The 20,772-nt window shown below is 40.6% G+C and overlaps 2 protein-coding genes across 3 annotated transcripts in view; one reads left to right on the forward strand and one right to left on the reverse strand.

The window, feature by feature from the left end:
• Positions 1–12,691, forward strand: part of dcaf11 (ddb1 and cul4 associated factor 11) — a 29,540-nt gene extending 16,849 nt beyond the window's left edge. For both annotated transcript variants that reach the window (XM_077555023.1, XM_077555022.1), the window contains exons 11-15: positions 1,828–2,013; positions 5,762–5,915; positions 7,187–7,339; positions 7,424–7,530; positions 11,846–12,691. In XM_077555023.1, the coding sequence (XP_077411149.1) occupies positions 1,828–2,013; positions 5,762–5,915; positions 7,187–7,339; positions 7,424–7,530; positions 11,846–11,917 (672 nt within the window). In that variant the 3' untranslated portion in view covers positions 11,918–12,691. The remainder of the gene's footprint in view (positions 1–1,827; positions 2,014–5,761; positions 5,916–7,186; positions 7,340–7,423; positions 7,531–11,845) is intronic.
• Positions 12,692–15,358: 2,667 nt separating this feature from the next.
• psme1 (proteasome activator subunit 1) lies at positions 15,359–20,081 on the reverse strand. Its single transcript, XM_077554968.1, has 11 exons — positions 19,859–20,081; positions 19,611–19,643; positions 19,365–19,427; positions 18,994–19,107; positions 18,829–18,877; positions 18,560–18,657; positions 16,742–16,810; positions 16,553–16,620; positions 16,214–16,268; positions 16,018–16,104; positions 15,359–15,531 (listed from the first exon to the last, which is right to left on the reverse strand). Exons 1-11 carry the CDS (start codon positions 19,895–19,897, stop codon positions 15,451–15,453), a joined length of 756 nt encoding a protein of 251 aa, XP_077411094.1. The 5' UTR covers positions 19,898–20,081; the 3' UTR covers positions 15,359–15,450.
• Between the last annotated feature and the right edge of the window lie 691 nt (positions 20,082–20,772).

Genomic DNA, 20,772 nt, shown 5'->3' on the forward strand with positions numbered 1-20,772 from the left:
TTGGACCAACTGAAGACACTTAAAGGAAGACTAGCTGACTCAAACATAAATTGCATTACTGTAATCCAGCCAAGATGATTAAAGGGGAAGTCAACCTTAAACATTTCTTAACAATAATAAGTAATATGTGACCTATTTAGTCTAAACATGACATTCTGATTAATATTACATTTTTGGAACATGAGTTATGCAGCAAAATCCAGCCGTTTTTATCTATCTCAGGAGGCGGCCATTTTGCCACTTTTTGTCGACTGAAGACATCACAGTTGCTCAGGGCTCAGGCAACAACCAATCACAGCTCACCTGTTTTCTGAAGCTGAGCTGTGATTGATTGTTATCTGAGACCTGAGCAACTGTGATGTCATTTTCCCTCGAAAGCAAGTGGCAAAATGGCCGACTTCTGATGTTGATAAAAATTGCTGGATTTTGCGGCTTAAAACTCATATTTCACTAACATAATGTTAATCAGAATACAGACGCTCCCCAACTTACGAACGAGTTACGTTCCGAGCGATCGTTCGTAAGGTGAATTTGTTCGTAAGTTGCTTCAGTGCTATATTTTGTATTATAATTTATGTTTAAAGAGAATACGTACAGTACTGTACTACGTATGTTAGAGAGAGAGAGCAAGACACACACACAGTATGTACATGTACGTAATAAGATAAATAAAATGAAGTTTAACTTACTTTTGGAAGATGTACTCGATGCTTAAGGATTTGATGGAGGAGGAGGAAGAGGAGGATTTTATATCATGAGAGGTTCTTCGTCGTCGCTGGAATGGGCTTCAAAAGTTACTTCCTCCTCCGTAACTTCAATGTAGGAAGAAGTTGAGGGTCGCGGAGAAGAAGATGACGGTTGATGAGTATCTTCCTTGGAGGATTTACTAGAAACTGGCCGAAAGAAGCGATCTAACTACGATTGCACAGTTTTCTTCTTTTTTCATCATAAATGATGCGGTAGCACTGTATGGCATTATTCAATTGATTTGCAACCTTGGTGCAACGTTCAATATTTGGGTCTTGCTGCTCGAAGAGTGCGATGGCTTTATCTATGAGCGACAGGCGTTTCTTCTTCTTCCTCCTCCTCGACACGTTGCTGAGCCTCCAATGCTGGGTGAGCTCTCACAGCGCCAAGCGTCGGTATTAGCGGCGGAAAGAAGCACTACAGTACTCGGAAAAAGGTGCGCAATAAAAAATCTAACTTACAGCATCTCTTTCCGAACATTTTTTGACATGCGCGCAGACATGTTCGTATGTACCGTTGTTCGTAACTCGAATGTTCGTAAGTAGGGGAGCGTCTGTACTGTATTTAGACTAGTGGGGCTGCATAGAACATTAGTATTGTCAATAATTTGTTGGGGTGGTTGACTTCCCTTTTAAAAGCAAAAATTATTGCAACATATGGTTTATTCAGCAAAAATATTTCCTAAAATTAGCGGGGCAATGATTTATTTTGTGTGAATCATTCATGTGTTTGTTTGCCTTTACCACTAGCACGTTCAAGTCTGTCACTTAAAACTTCATTTTACATGTTGCATATTAGGTTCAGTTTTCAGGTGTCAATTTTCCAAAGGTGTGTATTTGCAAGCATTTGAGAGCAGGGTACTAGAACCAACATCATGGGCTCCAGCTTTCCCATTACCTATTTAGGCTTAGCAGTGTAGAAAATGGAGTGATGAATAAAATACATCTGTTTACATGAAATAGTGTAGTCATTTAATATCGTTTGAAATTTGAAAACTATGTCAGTCACAAGCATACATCCTCCCAGCTCAAATCACTTTTTTTTTCTAAAACAGTGTCACTTCTCGCTCTTCTTTGGCAGATTGATGCCCATGAGGATGATGTGAACGCGGTGGCGTTTGCCGACAGCTCGTCGCAGCTGCTCTTCTCAGGCAGCGATGATGCGCTGTGCAAAGTGTGGGACAGGCGGACGCTGCGGGAGGATCGGCCGCAGCCTGTGGGACAGCTGGCGGGCCACCGGGACGGCATCACCTTCATCCACAGCAAGGTGCGGGCGGGGGTGGAGAGGAGTAGAAGCGATGTGGAGGCAGTGGGTGTTTTATCAATCTGTCCGTTTCAACAGCGCCTCACGCACACAGGATCACTTTGACTAATGCGTGTGCAGTGTAGCACAGTATATTAAACTAGAAAAATTCCCGCGGAAATTTTGAATGGGACTGCTGACTCTTGTAAATGAGCTGAACAGTTTAAAATTTAAACGACTGGAATCGGTCAAGAAATGTGGAAGTTAACCACAATCAACATTAACTAAAAGTATCTTACTGTCCATAAAAAAAAATGTCAATGAGCTGAACAGTTTAAAATTTAAACGACTGGAATCGGTCAAGAAATGTGGAAGTTAACCATAATCAACATCAACTAAAAGTATCTCACTGTGCCTGAAAATGTATTTAAAAAATGTAAATGAGCTGAACAGTTTAAAATTTAAATGACTGGAATCGGTCAAGAAATGTGGAAGTTAACCATAATCAACATCAACTAAAAGTATCTTACTGTCCCTTTAAGAAAAATGCAAATTCACGCACACACATTTGACTTGGAGACGTCACGCACCCACATTCCATTGATATTGTATGAGAGACGCACACCTCGAACAAAAGCCTCTCACGACTTAACGGTTCAAGATGCAGATTCATGAAAAATGACCAAATGAGAGCAGGTTGAAAACTTATGATTTATCCAAAATGAAGAGGAAAAAGGAGGCGAATTTAACATGGAAAAGATAAGCGAGTTAGTCCGACTTCTCCTCGCTTAAAGTGAAAATAAAGGTACTAAATGACACCTTAGCCAAATAAAAGTTAGTTTGTCTGAAAGAAGAGACTTGTCACTACAAAATGTGAGAATTTGATGTCTAGTGAGCAAAGATTGTGGCCATGGTGACGAGTTGAAGTGAAACTTTTGACTTTTGGAAATATATTTTTTTGGTTCCCGCCACTCAAACCCTAATTGCTCCATAGAGTGTAATAGAAGGCTATTTCACTCACTGTCTTTAAACCCGCACCGGGGTGAGAGCTTTCATTCCTTAAAATAAATTTCGACACTGAGCTAAAGATGGGAAAAATTGCTACAAAATGAGCTAAAATTCATATCGGTCGGATAACGTCTGCGCGCGCAGCGTGTCTTGGAAAAAGGTGCTTGATCTGTAATTTGTTCCCCCTTTCTCCATTCATTTCCTATGGGAATTTTTTGGGAATTGCGTCGCCATGGTAACTCGGAAATTCCTAGAAAAGTAATGCCGCATCGAGTCAGATCGAGCCGCATCGTTTGATACCTCATTTGTCCCGGTGCGATCTACGGTACGGGCCGCATTTTTGCGGAAAAATCTGGGGATTTTCTAGGGTGGAGAGTAATATGTGCTGCTTTCAGCAGTCCCATAATAATCTTACCTGTAGGTCAACACCATGAGCACCTTTCAAACTTTCTACATTTACCGACCATGAAATTAGGCCCAATGTTAACAAAATCCAATGCAAGAGCTGTGTAGAATATTCAGTTTAGCCAGTATAATAATGTTCAGATTTGATTGACATGATCAGAGATGGGCAGTATGTTGGACTAGTTATTAATTAGCACATCTGCCTCACAGTCCTGCGTGGTCTCCCCGTGCTTGCATAGGCTTTATGTGATTATGCCAGAAGTTTAATTCCCCCACCCCCGAAAATTCGTTGTTAGATGTAGTTATTCATTTTTTTAATTAATTTAGCTCATAAGACATTTGGGTAATAAGTCTATTGTATAAAATAAAATACACCCATGACCCTAGTCAGGATAAACGGTACCGAAAATACAATTACAACTCGGCCCGACCAATTAATCGGCCGAAACGTGGAAAAGCCTCACTTTTTCTTTCTTCAATTGGGCAGGCACACTGTTGCACGAACGTTTCCATGAGCAAGATACTGAACCCCCAAGTTGGTACCGATGCCGTGTCATCAGCAGTCAAAATGTATTCATGTAATTTGAGGGCATTGTAAAGGAGGAAAAACGCTGAATGAAGTATATTTTACCAGAGTAAAGTGCAGTTTGAGTTAAATATTTCACACTGACACTTGTGTAGAGTACTTTCAACACTACTCGGTGTTTACCAGTGTAGATTTTTAACACTATACAATGTTGGAGTAACACTGGTTAAGTGTGAAAAAAGTAACACTCTGAAAAGTGTCAGATTTACACTCATTGGTTTGGACACATATAAACACTTTTCTAGTGCTAGATTTAACACTTTAAAGTGTTAATCTAACACTGGCCATTTTGCTGTGCACTGAGTGCAGTGTGATAAGGGGCTCATTTGAATGCCACAATGGGATGGATTACATTTGTCAAGCGTGGTAACAGGTATGAACAAGCATCTTATGCGCATGCACTTTGGAAAAAAAAATAATGTTTTTGGCGTGTACATGAAATTTTACCTCTGCATTTGACCCATCATAGTGGCATGGGGAGCAGTTTGGGGTCTATGTTTCTTTCCTAAGGACACCACAGCTGTTTGTCCGGGGATGGTCCCCCAAAAAATGCACAAAACTAAAATATGAAGATGAACACAGGACGCTTTAACAGTTTTTGTTAAACACATTGGAAAGCTATTCTGCCTTACATTGTAGCGATGGTAGAGGCACAAACTTCCCAGCATGCTTGAAAATAGTTGGATTAAATTCAAATTTGCTCTTTATTTGCTTTGCAATAAGTGTGTCTTTGATGTCTTTGGAGATAGAAGAGGATCAGAGGAGGAAAGGAACATTTGATGAAAGGTTAGGAGTACCAAATAAGCTTGAAGGTTGTCTTAACTGTGGCAGTCAGTATGCAGACTGACTGGATGTGAGCTGTGGTCAATAGCAGCTATTGAATAAATGTGCATCCCGTTTCCGCTTGTGGAAATTGAATGACTGAAGAGCATCAGTAACTGTGTCGCCCTTTAACTAAATACAAGGGTGTTACAGTTACAGTATGCTATGCATCATTAGCAAACATCAATCATAATTTTCCAAAAACTTCACAAGCACAAGTTGATCACTTTGAAAGGTCAGGCAGAAAAGTAGAGACAATTGTTGCCAAAATGTATGAAGCACTTTCACTATCATTTTGCTAGGAACATTTCATGAGCTGGTTGGCCACCTCTGCATTAGATATTCTTTAATGCAATTCAATTGTACACTTCTTGGCATCCAATAAATTGTCTATCTGGGGGAAATACAGTCTTCTGGTAGTTAATGTTACAATAGCAAGCATTTCAGATAAAAGAACCAGCAGAAGTTTACGCAAACAAAAGTTGTTGTTTTTTTAAATCCATTATATATCCTTTTTAAATGAATCGGTTATCAGAATTTTATTCTACCAAATAGCAGCATCAGCCTCAAACAGTCCATAATGGTCGGGTCCCAAGTACAACTTTACTTTTTAATGCAACATTTTTTAACTCATAATTGATTAATTCAGTATGATTAAATTAATTAGAAATTATTGTTTTATTATTGAAATAACCTATTTTGTGCCCACCACTGCTCTAAATTGTCCATTGGTGTGAATTTCTATTTGTTTCCTTGTGATTGCCTGGCGACCAGATTTAAACTGTACGATCACCGTTTATAATGATGGTTTAACGCAGAATATTTGACACAGCACTTCCATTGGATCAGTTTGTGTAAATGTGTCGTAATTGTTCAAAGGCCAATTGGACAACAAAATCCTAATTTACCATCAGCTGTCAAACTTCATTGTCACCGTTCATACCCTGGCAGGGCGACGCACGGTATCTGATCAGCAACTCAAAGGACCAGTCCATCAAGCTCTGGGACGTGAGGAAGTTCTCACCCAAAGAGGGATTGGCAGCCTCACGCCTGGCCGTCACCCAACAGAACTGGGATTACCGCTGGCAGCGGGTTCCACAAAGAGGTATGTGGTCCAACTGGGAAGGCACCAAGAGCAAAACCTAGGTATAAGCTTACAGTGGGTGATTTTAACATATGCATTTGTGTTTGGGCAAACACAAGTGTGTTTAGGTCACAGCTGAGATTTTATTGAGGAACGCAAATACATGACTATCAAAGAAACCTTTTTACTGCCCCGCAGAAGGATACCAGGCCACAGACCGGTGGTTGGGGACAACTGATCTTGTTATCAAGGAAGTTGACAAATGTTTACTTTATGCAGATGTTGATGTATCTTTTAGTTTTACAATTCATAGTTATTTGAAGTGAAAGAGATATATGGTACTGTATTACGATACAGTTAAAAAGTGTCAGTGTTTAGGGTGTTTTTTTTACTCACTGTTTGCCTCTCCCATGACAAATTCAGAAGTTAAAACATGAGAAAATGAAGCAATTTGTAGACTAGATTTAAACTAATAAATACTCCCCGCTCCCCACAAATGATTGTAATATTTTTATAGTTATTATCTCAACATTAACTTCAACTTACTCAATGCCGATGCCATTATTTTAAGGCCCAAAATCACGTTCTGCTTTGGAGCCAGAAAAATGATCTGAAATTGCTGAACAACATAAGCCTAATGCCGAGCTCAAACTACATTATGTTTTTGTCTTTCACGACAGTCGCGCTGTCCGATTACCCGGTGAATTCACTCTGTGTCGTGGTCCGGACGTGTAGTCACACTACAAGTCTGAACCCGACAAGACAACACCCAATCATTGTGTGCTGTAATGCCAAGAGCACCGCTTTGCCACTGGTTGTCGGGGAAGCGGAACAAAAAAAAAAAAGAGGCAGGACGGAGCGTTTGTGAGAATGGAGCAGGCGGCTGTGCCATACTACCTTCGGGCGGGGGGCAAAAACACTCACACTAGTGAGAGCGGGTGACAAGGCAGCCAGGCCTGGCCCCACTTCTATACAAAGATATATGTCTGTCCTAAAGTCGTGATCGATCCTCACTATGTATGTGCCAATCCCTATTTATGCCCAAATCATACTCTCAAAATATTAAGGACAGTCACAATATTTTTTTTGTACTCTATTCACGTCGCCGTTGCCTGACAGTGGCGATGTTGGAAGGTGGCTCCCATCCATAAAATAAAAAATAATGTGACTTTTGATATTTTTAGAGTATGAATTGCAAAGGAGATAAGTACAGAAGTGTACATGCATTTAGTGAGGAGAAGTCGCTCTTTGGCTACCCCCCCACACTTCTTCTCCACGTTGTTCTGTCGCAGCCCTTAGGCGACACAAGCTGGCCGGCGACACATCGGTGATGACTTACCGTGGCCACGGCGTCCTGCACACGCTCATTCGCTGCCGTTTCTCGCCCGAGTTCAGCACGGGACAAAGGTTCATCTACTCTGGGTGCTCCACCGGCAAGATTGTCAGTAAGTGGAACCTCTGTTTTGAGCAAAAGCCTCCCTTATTGAGTATGAATCATCTTTCTTTAAATAATGTGTGTGTCCTTACAGTGTACGACGTGCTGACGGGTGCTGTCGTTTCTAAATTGATGGGTCATGGTGCCTGCGTGAGGGACGTCTCTTGGCATCCGTATGAAGACAACATCATCAGTAGCTCTGTGAGTGCCATGATAAAAGTTCTTACGCATGTGTGTAAAGTATGGAATTTGATTTACCGTTGTCCTGTCAACGAAGACCGACAGAGGGAGTCAATGTTGCCATCTTGCCACAGTTAGCTTGAAAATGTAACTTGAATCATTCAGTGCCAACCATTTTCAGACCCTCCTTTACCCTGCACATGAAAATTTTATAACACAATAATGTAAAATATACCAGGGACTGAATGTCTATACTACCGCTACATATGTAAGCGTCTGCGTACCCGGCAAAATTATAACTTTTGCCACAAATTTTCCACTTTATGCTGTTATGCTGAAGTAACATCCATCCATCATCTACCGCTTATCCGGGGTCGGGTCGCGGGGGCAGCAGCTTTAGCAGGGAAGCCCAGACTTCCCTCTCCCCAGCCACTTCAGCCAGCTTCTCCGACGGGATCCCAAGGCGTTCCCAGGCCAGCCGAGAGACGTAGTCTCTCCAGCGTCTCATGGGTCGTCCCCGGGGCCTCCCGCCGGTGGGACATGCCCGGATTACCTCCCCAGGAAGGCGTCCAGGAGGCATCCGAACCAGATCCCCGAGCCAATTCAACTGGTTCCTCTCAACGCGGAGGAGTAGCGACAGGTACCATCACTGCAGACGCTGCACCGATCCGCCTGTCGATCTCACGCTCTAACCTACCCTCCCTCGTGAACAAGACCCCAAGATACTTGAACTCCTCCACTTGGGGCAGGATCTCATCCCGACCCGGAGAGGGCACTCCACCCTTTTCCGACTGAGGAGCATGGTCTCGGATTTGGAGGTGCTGATCTTCATCCCAACCGCTTCACCCTCGGCCGCGAACCGCTCCAGTGAGAGCTGGAGATCACGGCTTGAAGAAGCCAACAGCACCACATCATCTGCAAAAAGCAGAGATGCAATGTTGAGGCCACCAAACCGGACCCCCTCAATGCCTCGGCTACAGTGCAGGGACCGAATAGCCCGTATCAGGGGGTACCCCATACTCCCGAAGCACCCCCCACAGGACTCCCCGAGGGACACGGTCAAACGCCTTCTCCAAGTCCACAAAGCACATGTGGACTGGTTGGGTGAACTCCCACCACCCTCGAGGACCCTGCTGAGGGTGTAGAGCTGGTCCACTGTTCCACGGCCGGGACGAAAACCACACTGCTCCTCCTGAATCCGAGATTCGACTTCCCGATGGACCCTCCTCTCCAGCACCCCTGAGTAAACCTTACCTGGGAGGCAGAGGAGTGTGATCCCTCTAAAGTTGGAACACACCCTCCTGTCCACCCCCCGGTCTGCCAATCCAGAGGCACTGTCCCCGATGTCCACGCGATGCTGTAGAAACGTGTCAACCACGATAGCCTCACAACATCCAGAGCCTTTAGGAACTCCGGGCAGATCTCATCCACCCCCGGGGCCCTGCCACCGAAAAGCTTTCCAACCACCTCACTGACTTCGACCCCAGAGATAGGGGAGCCCACCTCAGAGTCCCCAGACCGTGCTTCCTCAAAGGAAGGCGTATCGGTGGAATTGAGGAGGTCTTTGGAGTATTCTCCCCACCGATTCACGACGTCCCGAGTCGAGGTCAACAGCACCCCATCTCCACTATACACAGTGTTAATGGCGCTTTCACCTCCTGAGACGCCGGATTGTGGACCAGAATTTCCTCGAAGCCGTCCGGAAGTCTTTTTCCATGGCCTCACCGAACTCCTCCCATGTCCGAGTTTTTGCCTCAGCGACCGCCGAAGCCGCATTCCGCTTGGCCAGCCGGTACCTGTCAGCAGCCTCCGGAGTCCCACAGGCCAAAAAGGCCCAATAGGACTCCTTCTTCAGCTTGATGGCATCCCTTACCGCTGTTGTCCATCAACGGGTTCGAGGATTGCCGCCACGACAGGCACCAACTTCCTTACGGCCACAGCTCCGATCGGCCGCCTCAACAATAGAAGCGCGGAACATGGTCCACTCGGACTCAATGTCCCCTGCCTCCCTCGGGACAAGGGAGAAGTGCTGCCAGAGGTGGGTGTTGAAACTCCTTCTGACAGGGGATCCTGCCAGACGTTTCCAGCAGACCCTCACAATACGTTTGGGTCTGCCTGGTCGGACCAGCATCTTACCCCACCATTGGAGCCAACACACCACCAGGTGGTGATCAGTTGACAGCTCCGCCCCTCTCTTAACCCGCGTGTCCAACACATACGGCCGCAAATCCGAAGACACGACTACAAAGTCGATCATCGAACTGCGGCCTAGGGTGTCCTGGTGCCAAGAGCACATATGGACACCCTTGTGTTTGAGCATGGTGTTAATCATGGTCAGTCCGTGGCGAGCACAGAAGTCCAATAACAAAACAACGCGCGGGTTTTGATCGGGGGGGCCGTTCCTCCCAATCACGGCCCTCTAGGTCTCACTGTCATTACCCACGTGAGCGTTGAAGTCTCCCAGCAGAACGAGGGAGTCCTCAGGGGGAGCGCTCTCCAGCACACCCTCCAAGGACTCCAGAAAGGGTGGGTACTCTGAGCTGCTGTTCGGTGCATAAGCACAAACAACAGTCAGGACCCGTCACCCCACCCGAAGGCGGAGGGAGGCTACCCTCTCATTCACCGGGGTAAACCCCAACGTACAGGCGCCTAGCCGGGGGGCAATGAGTATGAAGTAGCAATAAAACTCAAACAACCGAACGTCTGATGATGAATAAGATGAATTGAAAAGTTGAGACACTGCTTTAGCGGACTGATGCTAACTTCACGATCGACACGGCAACAGGTATATTAACTCATTCACTCCCAGCCATTTTCACAGAAGCAACCCCCTTTGCTCCCGGCTGTTTTACTGGATTTTGACTGATTTTGCAAGGCCCACAGAATATTGGGTTCTATTGCTATAAAAACATGGAACCTACCTAAAGAAAGATTAGAGTCCCCTCTTTTATCAGAAAAAAAAGTATATTTGTATCTGTTTCAATTAACATTGGAATATAGCAAAGTTTCATAATTATTCACAAATCTGTTTAGAATTGTGAGTAATTGAGATTTTTTTCAACATGGCCCTGGTTGATATATTTTGCTCTGCTGCCACCTGCTGGCAGTTTTGTGTAATAACTACCATTTCCTCAACCATTTTTTGCAGTTGAGAGGCTGCATCAAAGCCTTCTGTACAGTATGCTCTAGCATTAAACAAAAAAGCGTATAAATACGTCTTTGGGACACTTAAAACATTTCAAATAGAACGTATTGTAAGTTTTTGGGAGCAAATGAGTTAATGAATGTCACACAAAACAAAATATTGTGGTGAAAACAAAATATGGCTCATCCTAACAATGTGTTTGCATGCATGTGAAGTACATTGACACGACTTACTGGTCAATGACGACACATGTGCGTGTCGGTAGTATCTGTTGCAGCACTTTTGGTAAAAACTAATAAATAAATTGTTTGTTCAATACAGGGTGAACCAAACCACGACCACTGTGTTGAACGATTCGATACAGATAAATGTATCGTTGCACCCCTAATATATACTCAACAAAAATATAAACACAACACTTTTGGTTTTGCTCCCATTTTTTTATGAGATGAACTCAAACTTCTTCCGCATACACAATATCACCATTTCTCTCAAATTTTCTTTACAAACCATCTAAATCTGTGATAGTGAGCACTTGTCCTAACTGTTTTAAAATAATAATTAAAATTTTAATAATAATTTTAATAATAATAATAAATGGGAGTAAAAACAAAAGTGTTGCATTTATATTTTTGTTGAATATATGTACATATTATGGGTGTGCATCTCAGAAAAGTCTGTTCAATACGTATCTCAATATTTTAAAGAGGAATTATTCTGTTTGATTGGATCTACTTCCAAATTTTAAAGCAAAACCGATTTTTAGGTTCAAACTGTTTTTTGTTAGCCCCCTAATGGTTACGTTCCCTTAGAAAGTTTTGGGATTCGCAAGACTCTTTCTAGTCAAGCCCTCAAGCATTGCAAGGGAAAATACATTGCTTTAGTAAAACTTTCTATTTTGACTACAAAATGTAGGAATTTATTAATTGGTAGTTTAATTAATTATTTTGATTTGCAAGAGAGCATGGTTTAAGCTGTTTTATGCCCTTTGAGGACCTTACCCTATAACCTTATTACCCTAGATCGTCTGGGGTTATAAGGGACAGTCTTATAATAAGGGACACAATAAAAAAGGTTCCTATTTTCTGTCAGTCCCTCATTACCCAGATTACAGTACATATACCTGAAAAATCATGGTGAAATACTTGTGAGAAGCCAGTTACAATTTCAATTCTGCTTCTGTGTCCGCAGTGGGACTGTGCCGTGCAAATGTGGGAGCACAGACAAACTCACCCTCTGGACGAGGAGCGGGAGAGAGAATGACAGCTGAGAAACCGCGGGAGACGAAGACACAACAAACACTTTGCGTCGCAGAAGGAGCCAGCGCACGGAGGGAGGTCCGCCGCTCACAAGAAGATTCCGCGTTGGCTGTTATGATTACAATTGTAGAGAATTCAAGAGACACCTTTATGCTTGCTTTAGTCACAAGCCCAACTTTTTTTCTTATGGCCTGTGACTCTTTGGTGCAGAGCCAAGCACTGAATTGACTTAACTATTGAGCTTTTCACCTTGAAAGTGAAACTATATTTGAACATGGTGGGGAGGAAGTGGCAGGCATTTCTGTATAAATTGTACAGTATTCTATCAGTGCAGACATTTCGTCTAAAATTTGTTGAAAAGAGGTTAGCTCTTGTCTGTTTTAAGGGGCCATATTACGCAAACACACAAAAAAAGAAGAAAGTAAATCCCTAATATATGATCCAAAGCTCTCGTGCAGTTTTGAGTGTACGATGGCTGGATTAGATGCACTCTGATATTTTGTCTTAATGTTTAGATGAGTCAAAATGATCGTGGGGGAATCATCTTCTGGATCCCCAATCAGAATTCTTGAAAAATTAATTTTTTTTTATAAATACACTTTGTTAAACAGGAATAGAATGTGTGTTAGTAATTTTGTCCAAATATCAAGTGTGAGTGTGTACGTGCAAGTGTGTGAAAACTCCAAATTAATTTGCTCTTGCAATTTCCTGGCACTTGTATCAAAGGCCATATTTCACTCAACACAGTTTGACAGTATCATTAAAACCTTGCTTTGTGTCTCTGTTTGCTTTATATGAATAATCTCTCAATATCCCTCCTTGAGCTGTCATCTTATCGAGGCCGAGGGGTTTGTGTGTCCCAATGATCCGAGGATAGGGCTCTCAGAAAACCTGGAAAATGATTGACCAATTTTCCAGTCGGGAAAAAATCGTTATTTTGAACGGTGAGAATCACTTCGCAACTGTGAGAGAGCTGAGAGGTTTTTTTTTTTGGTTTTTTTTGCCAATTTGGTAAAATTGAAACAATCTGTTAAAGTTTACAAAATATAAGGCTCAACAGAATAATTTCTCCAACTCTTGGGGGAGGAATGTATTTAGTGCGTTATTGTGCTAACGTTCTGCTTCATTTACATCTTTGCTACCTTGCATCTTTGGAGTTTGGACACATTCAAACAGTGAATAAGCATCTCCCTAAATACTTTATCGTATTTATTCTAATTTTATTCTACTTTTATTTTTAAAGTCTGTATTTACTGAGCCAACCTCAGACAGGGTATCATATTTTGTATATATTATGTCCATATCGTGGGAATGTGTGTTGGGGTGTTGTAATTATTTAAATCCTAGAAATCTCATTTTTAATTATAACTGGAAAAAAACAAATTTAAATAAAGTATTATTGGTACAACTGTGTGTCACACATAGTGGCATTTTTACCATATAGGCAGAAAATAACCACAAAACACGGAGCAAATTTATTCAAGTTAGGCGATACGAGTGGCAACGTAAGATGGCTGCCAGTGTACATGTAGCAAAGGGATACTAAATTTATGTACTCCATTTGTAACAGTAAAAAGTTCATGTATTTATATATTTTTTCTGTAATTAATTGAAAAGTGCATTTAATAACTATGAAAATTATTATTTTTTAAATATAACTGGCCACCATGTTTATTGAGATTGAGATTTATGTCAGGATTGCTGTCTCATGTAAATATTAGACTAGGGGAAGGGAGGGTCAGCAACCTTTGTTGTCAAAAGAGCCATTTCAGGCCAAATAAATCACCTAAAATGTGTCTGGAGCTGCAAAACATTTGAAGATTGTGATGAAGGAAACAGTGTCGTACACATTCATCTTCTTCTAACTTTCCTCTTCTGCTAGTGAACTTTTTGGGGGGTAATTTTTCTTACAGACTTTTCTACCTTTCTGTCAAATTTCTGACATTTTTAGGGACATATGGTAATTGTCTGCCTCTTCTTAATTCTTTGGACATTTTTGGCTATTTTTGACATTTTTTTCCACCTTTTTTGCTATCAATTTTCTGATATTTTTGGTCATTTTGTGGACATTTTATGGTTTTCTCTTGTTTTTGGACAATTATGGTTACTTTTTCAACATTTTCTTTCCTATCTTCTTAAATAAATTTTCTGACATTTTTGGCAATTTCATGGACATAGATGATCATGAGATGATGATGGTCAATTGGTGTGTCTTCCATTTTCTAACTATCGCACCAACAGTTGACTCCTTTTCACCCAGCTGCTTGCTAATGGTCTTGTAGCCCATTCCAGCCTTGTGCAGGTCTACAATCTTGTCCCTGACGTCCTTAGACAGCTCTTTGGTCTTGCCCATTGTGGAGAGGTTGGAATCTGATGCATTGATTGATTCTGTGAACAGGTGTGTTTTTATACAGGTAACGGGAACTTAATTAGGAATACCAATTAAGTAAGAGGACTAATGTGTGTGCCTCCTGGTCACATGACCGGTCTGTGGGAGCCAGAATTCTTGCTGGTTGGTAGGGGGTGAAATACTTATTTTCCTCAATAAAAGACAAATAAATGTTTAAAATTAATATAATGTGATTTCCTGGGATTTTTTTTAATATTCTGTCTCTCACTGTTAAGATGAACCTACCATGAAAATTATAGACCTTTCCTTTCTTTGTAAAGGGTCAAACTCACAAAATCACCAGGGGGTGAAATACTTATTTTCCTGTATATATATATATATATATATTTTATATCATATATTTTTTTAATGTAAATCATTAATTCATTTAAAGACTATTTTATCTTATAAAATAAAGATAAATATGTTAAAATATGTTTATTCGAGATACACTGTAGAGGGCTCCACAGCTGCAGGATGCAAACCCCTGGACTATGCTGCACAATGATATGCAGCTACGTTGATTGTATGTACAGTAATCATTTCTCTTCAATTATATAGTTTTAAAGATCATGAGAACCCAAAATCAAAATCACAACTGAATTTCGGTTAATTGCCCAGCTCTAGCTTAAGTGTGTCCATACATGCACTTGGCACCAGGACACACTAGGCTGCAGTTTGATTATCGACTTCGTGGTTGTATCATTGGACTTTGGGTCACATGCCGTGGACACTCAGGTGAACAGAGAGGCGGGGCAGCGGAGCTATCAACCAATCACCACCTTGTGATATATTGACTGACGTACTTCAAATATTGTGAAGTTTGTGTGGAAAATATCCCTCATATGCAAGTTTTGGACTTTTATTTTAATTTTATTTTTTTACTTTTTTTACTCAATGTAACAACACACTGCTAGACATGTCAGTCTTTTGAATCACAGTGATTCTACGAAGAAGAAAACCCTTAAATATTACTTCAAGATACCCACTAAAATGAAAACCTCCTAGCATGCTCAACATATACTAAAACTAAACAAAGTTGAGGAAGACTGCAAGAAATGTTCCAATTTTATTTTAATGTCAGTGTATTGCAACTGTACTTTGTGTCAGAGTGCCTAATTGTGTCTCATTGAGGTACATCCAACACTTCAGTAGATGAGAGCTTTGCAGTCTCCACGGGGCCTCTTGATCTTGGCGTAGTTCTTGCTGATGATGTCATAGAGTGCAGCCTGCCCAGAAAAGCGGGGGTCCGAAGGGGAGAAAAGAACTTTAAAACTTTGTTTGCTACAATACCTTCAACATGTTAATGAGGTAAGAATGAAAAGAAAAGACTGCAACAACATAAACACACAACAGTGTATTTAATTATTCTCTACTTAAGATGCGTACATTTATAGTAGTGTATATTTATCTAATAACAAAAATATGCCTACTGTGCAAATGCAGGCTGTCAAGTCAGAAAAAAACTAAACATTAATTACAATGTTTATGTTGATGATTTTAGTTGTCAGTGGTGCTCTATACGAAGAGCTGTTTCTAATATTTGGGTCCTCTCATGTGGCTATATTAGATGACCAGACTATCGCTTGACAGTATGATGTAGCGTGCAGTATTTCACCCACTTTATCTACTTCAGATGTGAGAGAGAACTGCAACTGGCATATGTATATGAACGCAGTCGTTGATAAAAGGCAGCCGTAAATGTCGGCTCTTACATATGTGGCGCACATGTCCAGGACCATGAGACGGAGGTCCGTGTACTGAGTATCGTCCAGCTGGTGAACAAACTCCCGGTAGTCTCCCTGCAGAGTACACGTAACAAAATGACGTTCAAAAGCGATGTTGTGAAATTACAATGAAATGGTTTAACACGTTAAGTTCCTGTAGTTCAATACAACATGAACTACTGACCACATGGGGCGTTTTCGATGCTTTGGCGACTGCATCACCCCGCTCGCTGTAATATCTGAAAAACAAAGACAAGACATGATTACATCATCCTTTAATAATCGAAGAATTTGATTAAAATGGCATTTTTTTTAATTTCCATTGCTTTATTCACAATTCACAAATTGTGATTCAGCTTCAGGGTTTGGTCCGTAACATGACAGAAAATAGTGCTCCTGTGTGTGCCTTTAAGAGGCAGGGACTACTGACGTGGGGTGGGGTGTATGTTCCTCCCAAAAAAATCAACAAAAAAATACAAAATCAATATAGTGTAGTAACACTGTAAATAAAAGGCGCGCTTACTTTGAAATTTGAGTCTGGAATCCTTCGATTTTGGTGCGTGAGCTTGTCAACATCTCAAACACTTTTTCCTAGTAGTAAACAGAAAACAAAATACTGGAACAACACACACACACGCACGCACGAACACACACACACACACACACAAAAGCGAAAGCTTTGATGTCATTCAACTTTTTCCCAGTTTCTGACCTGCACTGCAACTCCAAAGTTGTCACCATCTTCAATTTTGGGAATTTGAAGTTGTAGCCACATGGCCACCTGCAAGAAAGAAAAAATAAAACTGAAATAATTGAATTAATAGCCATACAAACGACAAATATTAAGTTCATTTTAAAAAATGTATACACAGACCTGCAAAAATATAAATATAATATATATAATAAAAAATGTATAATGAATATTTTATTTTCAAAGTGTATTAGTATCCACATAAGACATACATCCATCCATTTTCTTGACCGCTTTTCCTCACAAGGGTCGCGGGGGTGCTGGAGCCTATCCCAGCTGGCTTCGGGCAGTAGGCGGTGTACACCCTGAACTGGTTGCCAGCCAATCACAGGGCACACAGAGACAAACAACCATACTCACAATCACACCAATTGTGTTCAATTAACCTGCCATGCATGTCTTTTAGAATGTGGGAGGAAACCGGAGTACCCGGAGAAAACCCACGCAAGCACGGGGAGAACATGCAAACTCCACCCAGGAAGGCCGAAGCCCGGACTCGATCTCACGTCCTCTGCACTGGGAGGCGGACGTGCTAACCAGTCAGCCACCGTGCTGCCGATCCACATAAGACAACTGTATTTAAAAAATCTAACAAAATGAACGTACTGTTTTTCATTATTTAAAAGAATTTATTATAAGTATCTCCAAGCGGGGGGAAATAATTTCACCTAAATTAACATTAATTAGTATGCAAGTTGACACAAGAAAAAAAAATACTGATTTAATTTTCCAAGTTTAAATAACCACACAGCAGCAAGAAAATATTTAAGAAAAAATAATATTACTTTATCTAAACACCTGTAAAAAATAAATAATTATATAATTAATTAATTACAAATAACAATTATTAGGTACAGATACATACAAAAAATAATAATAATATAATAACAATGCATCAAATTTATATAAAATGTATTTTATTTATTAATATGATAAAATTTTAAAAAGTAATAAAATATCCTGACACCGGCAAGAAGAATTTTGTATTCAACTGAAAAATAACAGATACAGGAAATAAATAAATACATTTGAAATTTATTAATTATATAACATCCACAGCGGTATAAGATCAAAATTTATCATTTAATGGAAAATGCTATATTGGGATATATACGTATTTTTAAATGATTAGTTTTTGGGGGGAAACTATGTCTCAAACTTGCTAGTGGTATTGGTACTTGGCATTGGTGATTCCTCAAGAGTTGAGTACAGTCATTTCTGGACTATAAGGCTCACCTGACTATAAGATTTGAGGAATTCTCGAGTTTGTTACACATGTAAGCCGCACCCGACTGTAAGCCGCAGGTGTTTTAATATTACCACACCGGGTTCCCGCTACTTTCTTTTCCATAATGAAGGCGCAAATTGTCTCGCTCTCGTTCGGTCCCTCCTACTGTATTTGGGCTCACTTGGTTTGTTTTGCTCTGCCTGATGCTCTTGCGCTTCCTTTATAGCGCGCCCCCTTGTGATCTGATGGTTAAGCCGCACCTTTGTATTAGCCGCAAGGTCGAATGCAAGTGAAAAAAGTAGCGGCTTATAGTCCAGAAATTACTGTACTTGTACTGGTATCAGTCTGGAAAAAAAGTGGTATCAAACATATCTACTTTTTTTTTTACCAACATTTTTTAAGAAGCAACTTTCATCCGCAAGGCCTCAATACGAGCCTGTTATTAAAATAACTTCCTTTTTTTTTCTTTCATAATAAAGTATTTCATGTCTCCCTTCATTCAACATGCATATCAACAAGACGCGGAGAGTCATAGCGGCGTTGAGACGGACCGTGTTGATCTTCTCCTTCATTGTCTGGATCTGAGGTTTGACCTCTTTCAGGAGCGGCTCCACTCGCTCGTTGCAGCAGATGGGACCACAAGGAGGCCCTGATGCACCAAACATGGACTGATTATTTCACCACGGATCATTTAGGCTGCATCACTAATAATTAAGTCCAGCAACATACCAAAATACTTTTTTTGTGAATTGAAATGCTATTAAAATAAGTGTGAAATGACAACTACTAAATGGCAACCATTTCATCACGTAATAGTTACCTGAATCCTCCTCATCATCATCCTTCTTCTTGTCTTTCTCCACTCCTTTCTGCAACAAAAGTAAGCCGTGTTTTTTTTCTCCTTTCATCAATCAAACAAATAAATCCAGCCAGTGCAGTGATTTGATTGTACTGCACACCCAAATATCACATGACAGCTCCCTACCTCCTTCTCCTCCTCCTCCTCCTTCTTGCGTTTGGCCTCCTCCTTCGCAGGATCTGGGATGGGGATATCCAGTGGTGCCTTCAGGGACGCCAGGTCATCGCAATTGAAAGAGGTCTAATGGCAACAGTGATCAAAACTTCAAAGTTCAAGGTGCTGCTAATTTTTTTTCTAATAAACATAAATGTCTATGTATATGTGTATGCTCTGTATCTCTGCATGTACATGCACTGTACATTGCTCTTTAAACACAAGTTTTGCACATCATACGTTACTGTACATACTTTTTGCTTCTAAATATATTTTATCTTATTCCACCTGTTTTTACTTTTTGCAATTTTGTCCTAATTGATACTACTTATCTGCGCACTAACCTTCAGGAGCACCTGCAGCTCTTCAATCTTCTGTGGGAAAAACGTTGAGACAAGCGCTTCTGCCTTTTCCCCCCCACCCAATACAAGAGAAAATATAGGTCAGTCCCTCCCAATATGGATGTATTTATTAATTTACCGGGGAGTGCTCCCCCTAGTAGGATTATCCACTACCACCCACCATTAGCACATGAAACAAAAACGAACAGTAGTTGTGAGAATAAGTAAATTGACAGCATGGTCCATTACCTCCTTGGTGATTTTCCTGTTGAAGTCGTCAACCTGAAATGAAGGAAGTCATGTAAAAATATATTTATTGTGTCAACTCCAGGCTCCCATTACACAACATAACAAGTCATTACTTGCTCACCTTACATGACCCTATCCCGCGTGGCAATATAAAGTTTCATTTTAACAGTACATAAGCAACTCAGTTTACTGTGTATGAATGTTCACCTTTTTCATACGACATATGTAAACAGCCCGATCGTGCTTACCTGCTGCTTCGATTTAGTGCAAATATCCAGAGCGGCCATGTCACTTCTAAAGTTGAAACCCACTCAAAAGGAATGTGATTAAGATGCTTAAAGTTAAGTTGAGCTTCAATAAATACAACTAATCCTCACAATTGTTTGTAATTCAACGCCACGCGAAGAAAAGGACAATTACTCAGCATTAAAACTGAAAACGAAAGTAATGTTTCAGGGGTTCCGCACTCCATTTCCTAGTGCATTGTGGGAGTTGAAGTTAAATCGCACGTTGTTTCTTCGCCTAAGTTTTTCTTCCTTTGCATTGAAAAGCAAAAGAAAGAAAGAAAGAAAGAAAGAAAGAAAGAAAGAAAGAAAGAAAGGAAGAAAGAAAGAAAGATAGAAAGAAAGAAATATTAGATTTACATGTTTGTTGGTTTTGTTTCTAATATTTTTATTGTTTTACTTTTTCTTATTTTTACTTATTTAGCTCCATAATATGGCAAAACTGATACACACAGCTCTCTTTATCACGCTGTACAATTTTACACCACATTAATTATTATATTTGAGGTAATTTTAAACGATTACGTTTTTACAGGTATCATACTGTGCAGGCCTATTAGAATCCATAATGCATTGTCATGTGACAATAGTAATGTATGTTTTTTTTCTTGATGATGCCTATTAATTATGTGACCACTAGATAGTGTGTAAACCTGTATATAGCACAGAAAAGTTGCTAACTTGCTAGGCTAACATTCTTAAATTCTCCAAATTCAACACATAAGTAAATATAGAGTTTACTGGTGAACTAAATCAACAGGGAGAGCAGCCTTTTCATTGAATCTGCCTTTTTTCTTCTTGAATACAGAAAGCGTTGTTTGTGTTCTTGTATTCTCCATCTTCATGTAGTTTAATGAAGTGTTCCTTTAGTTTTGCTA

The sequence above is a fragment of the Vanacampus margaritifer genome, chromosome 20 (assembly GCF_051991255.1).
Source record: "Vanacampus margaritifer isolate UIUO_Vmar chromosome 20, RoL_Vmar_1.0, whole genome shotgun sequence".
In the NCBI taxonomy this organism is placed as follows: domain Eukaryota; kingdom Metazoa; phylum Chordata; class Actinopteri; order Syngnathiformes; family Syngnathidae; genus Vanacampus; species Vanacampus margaritifer.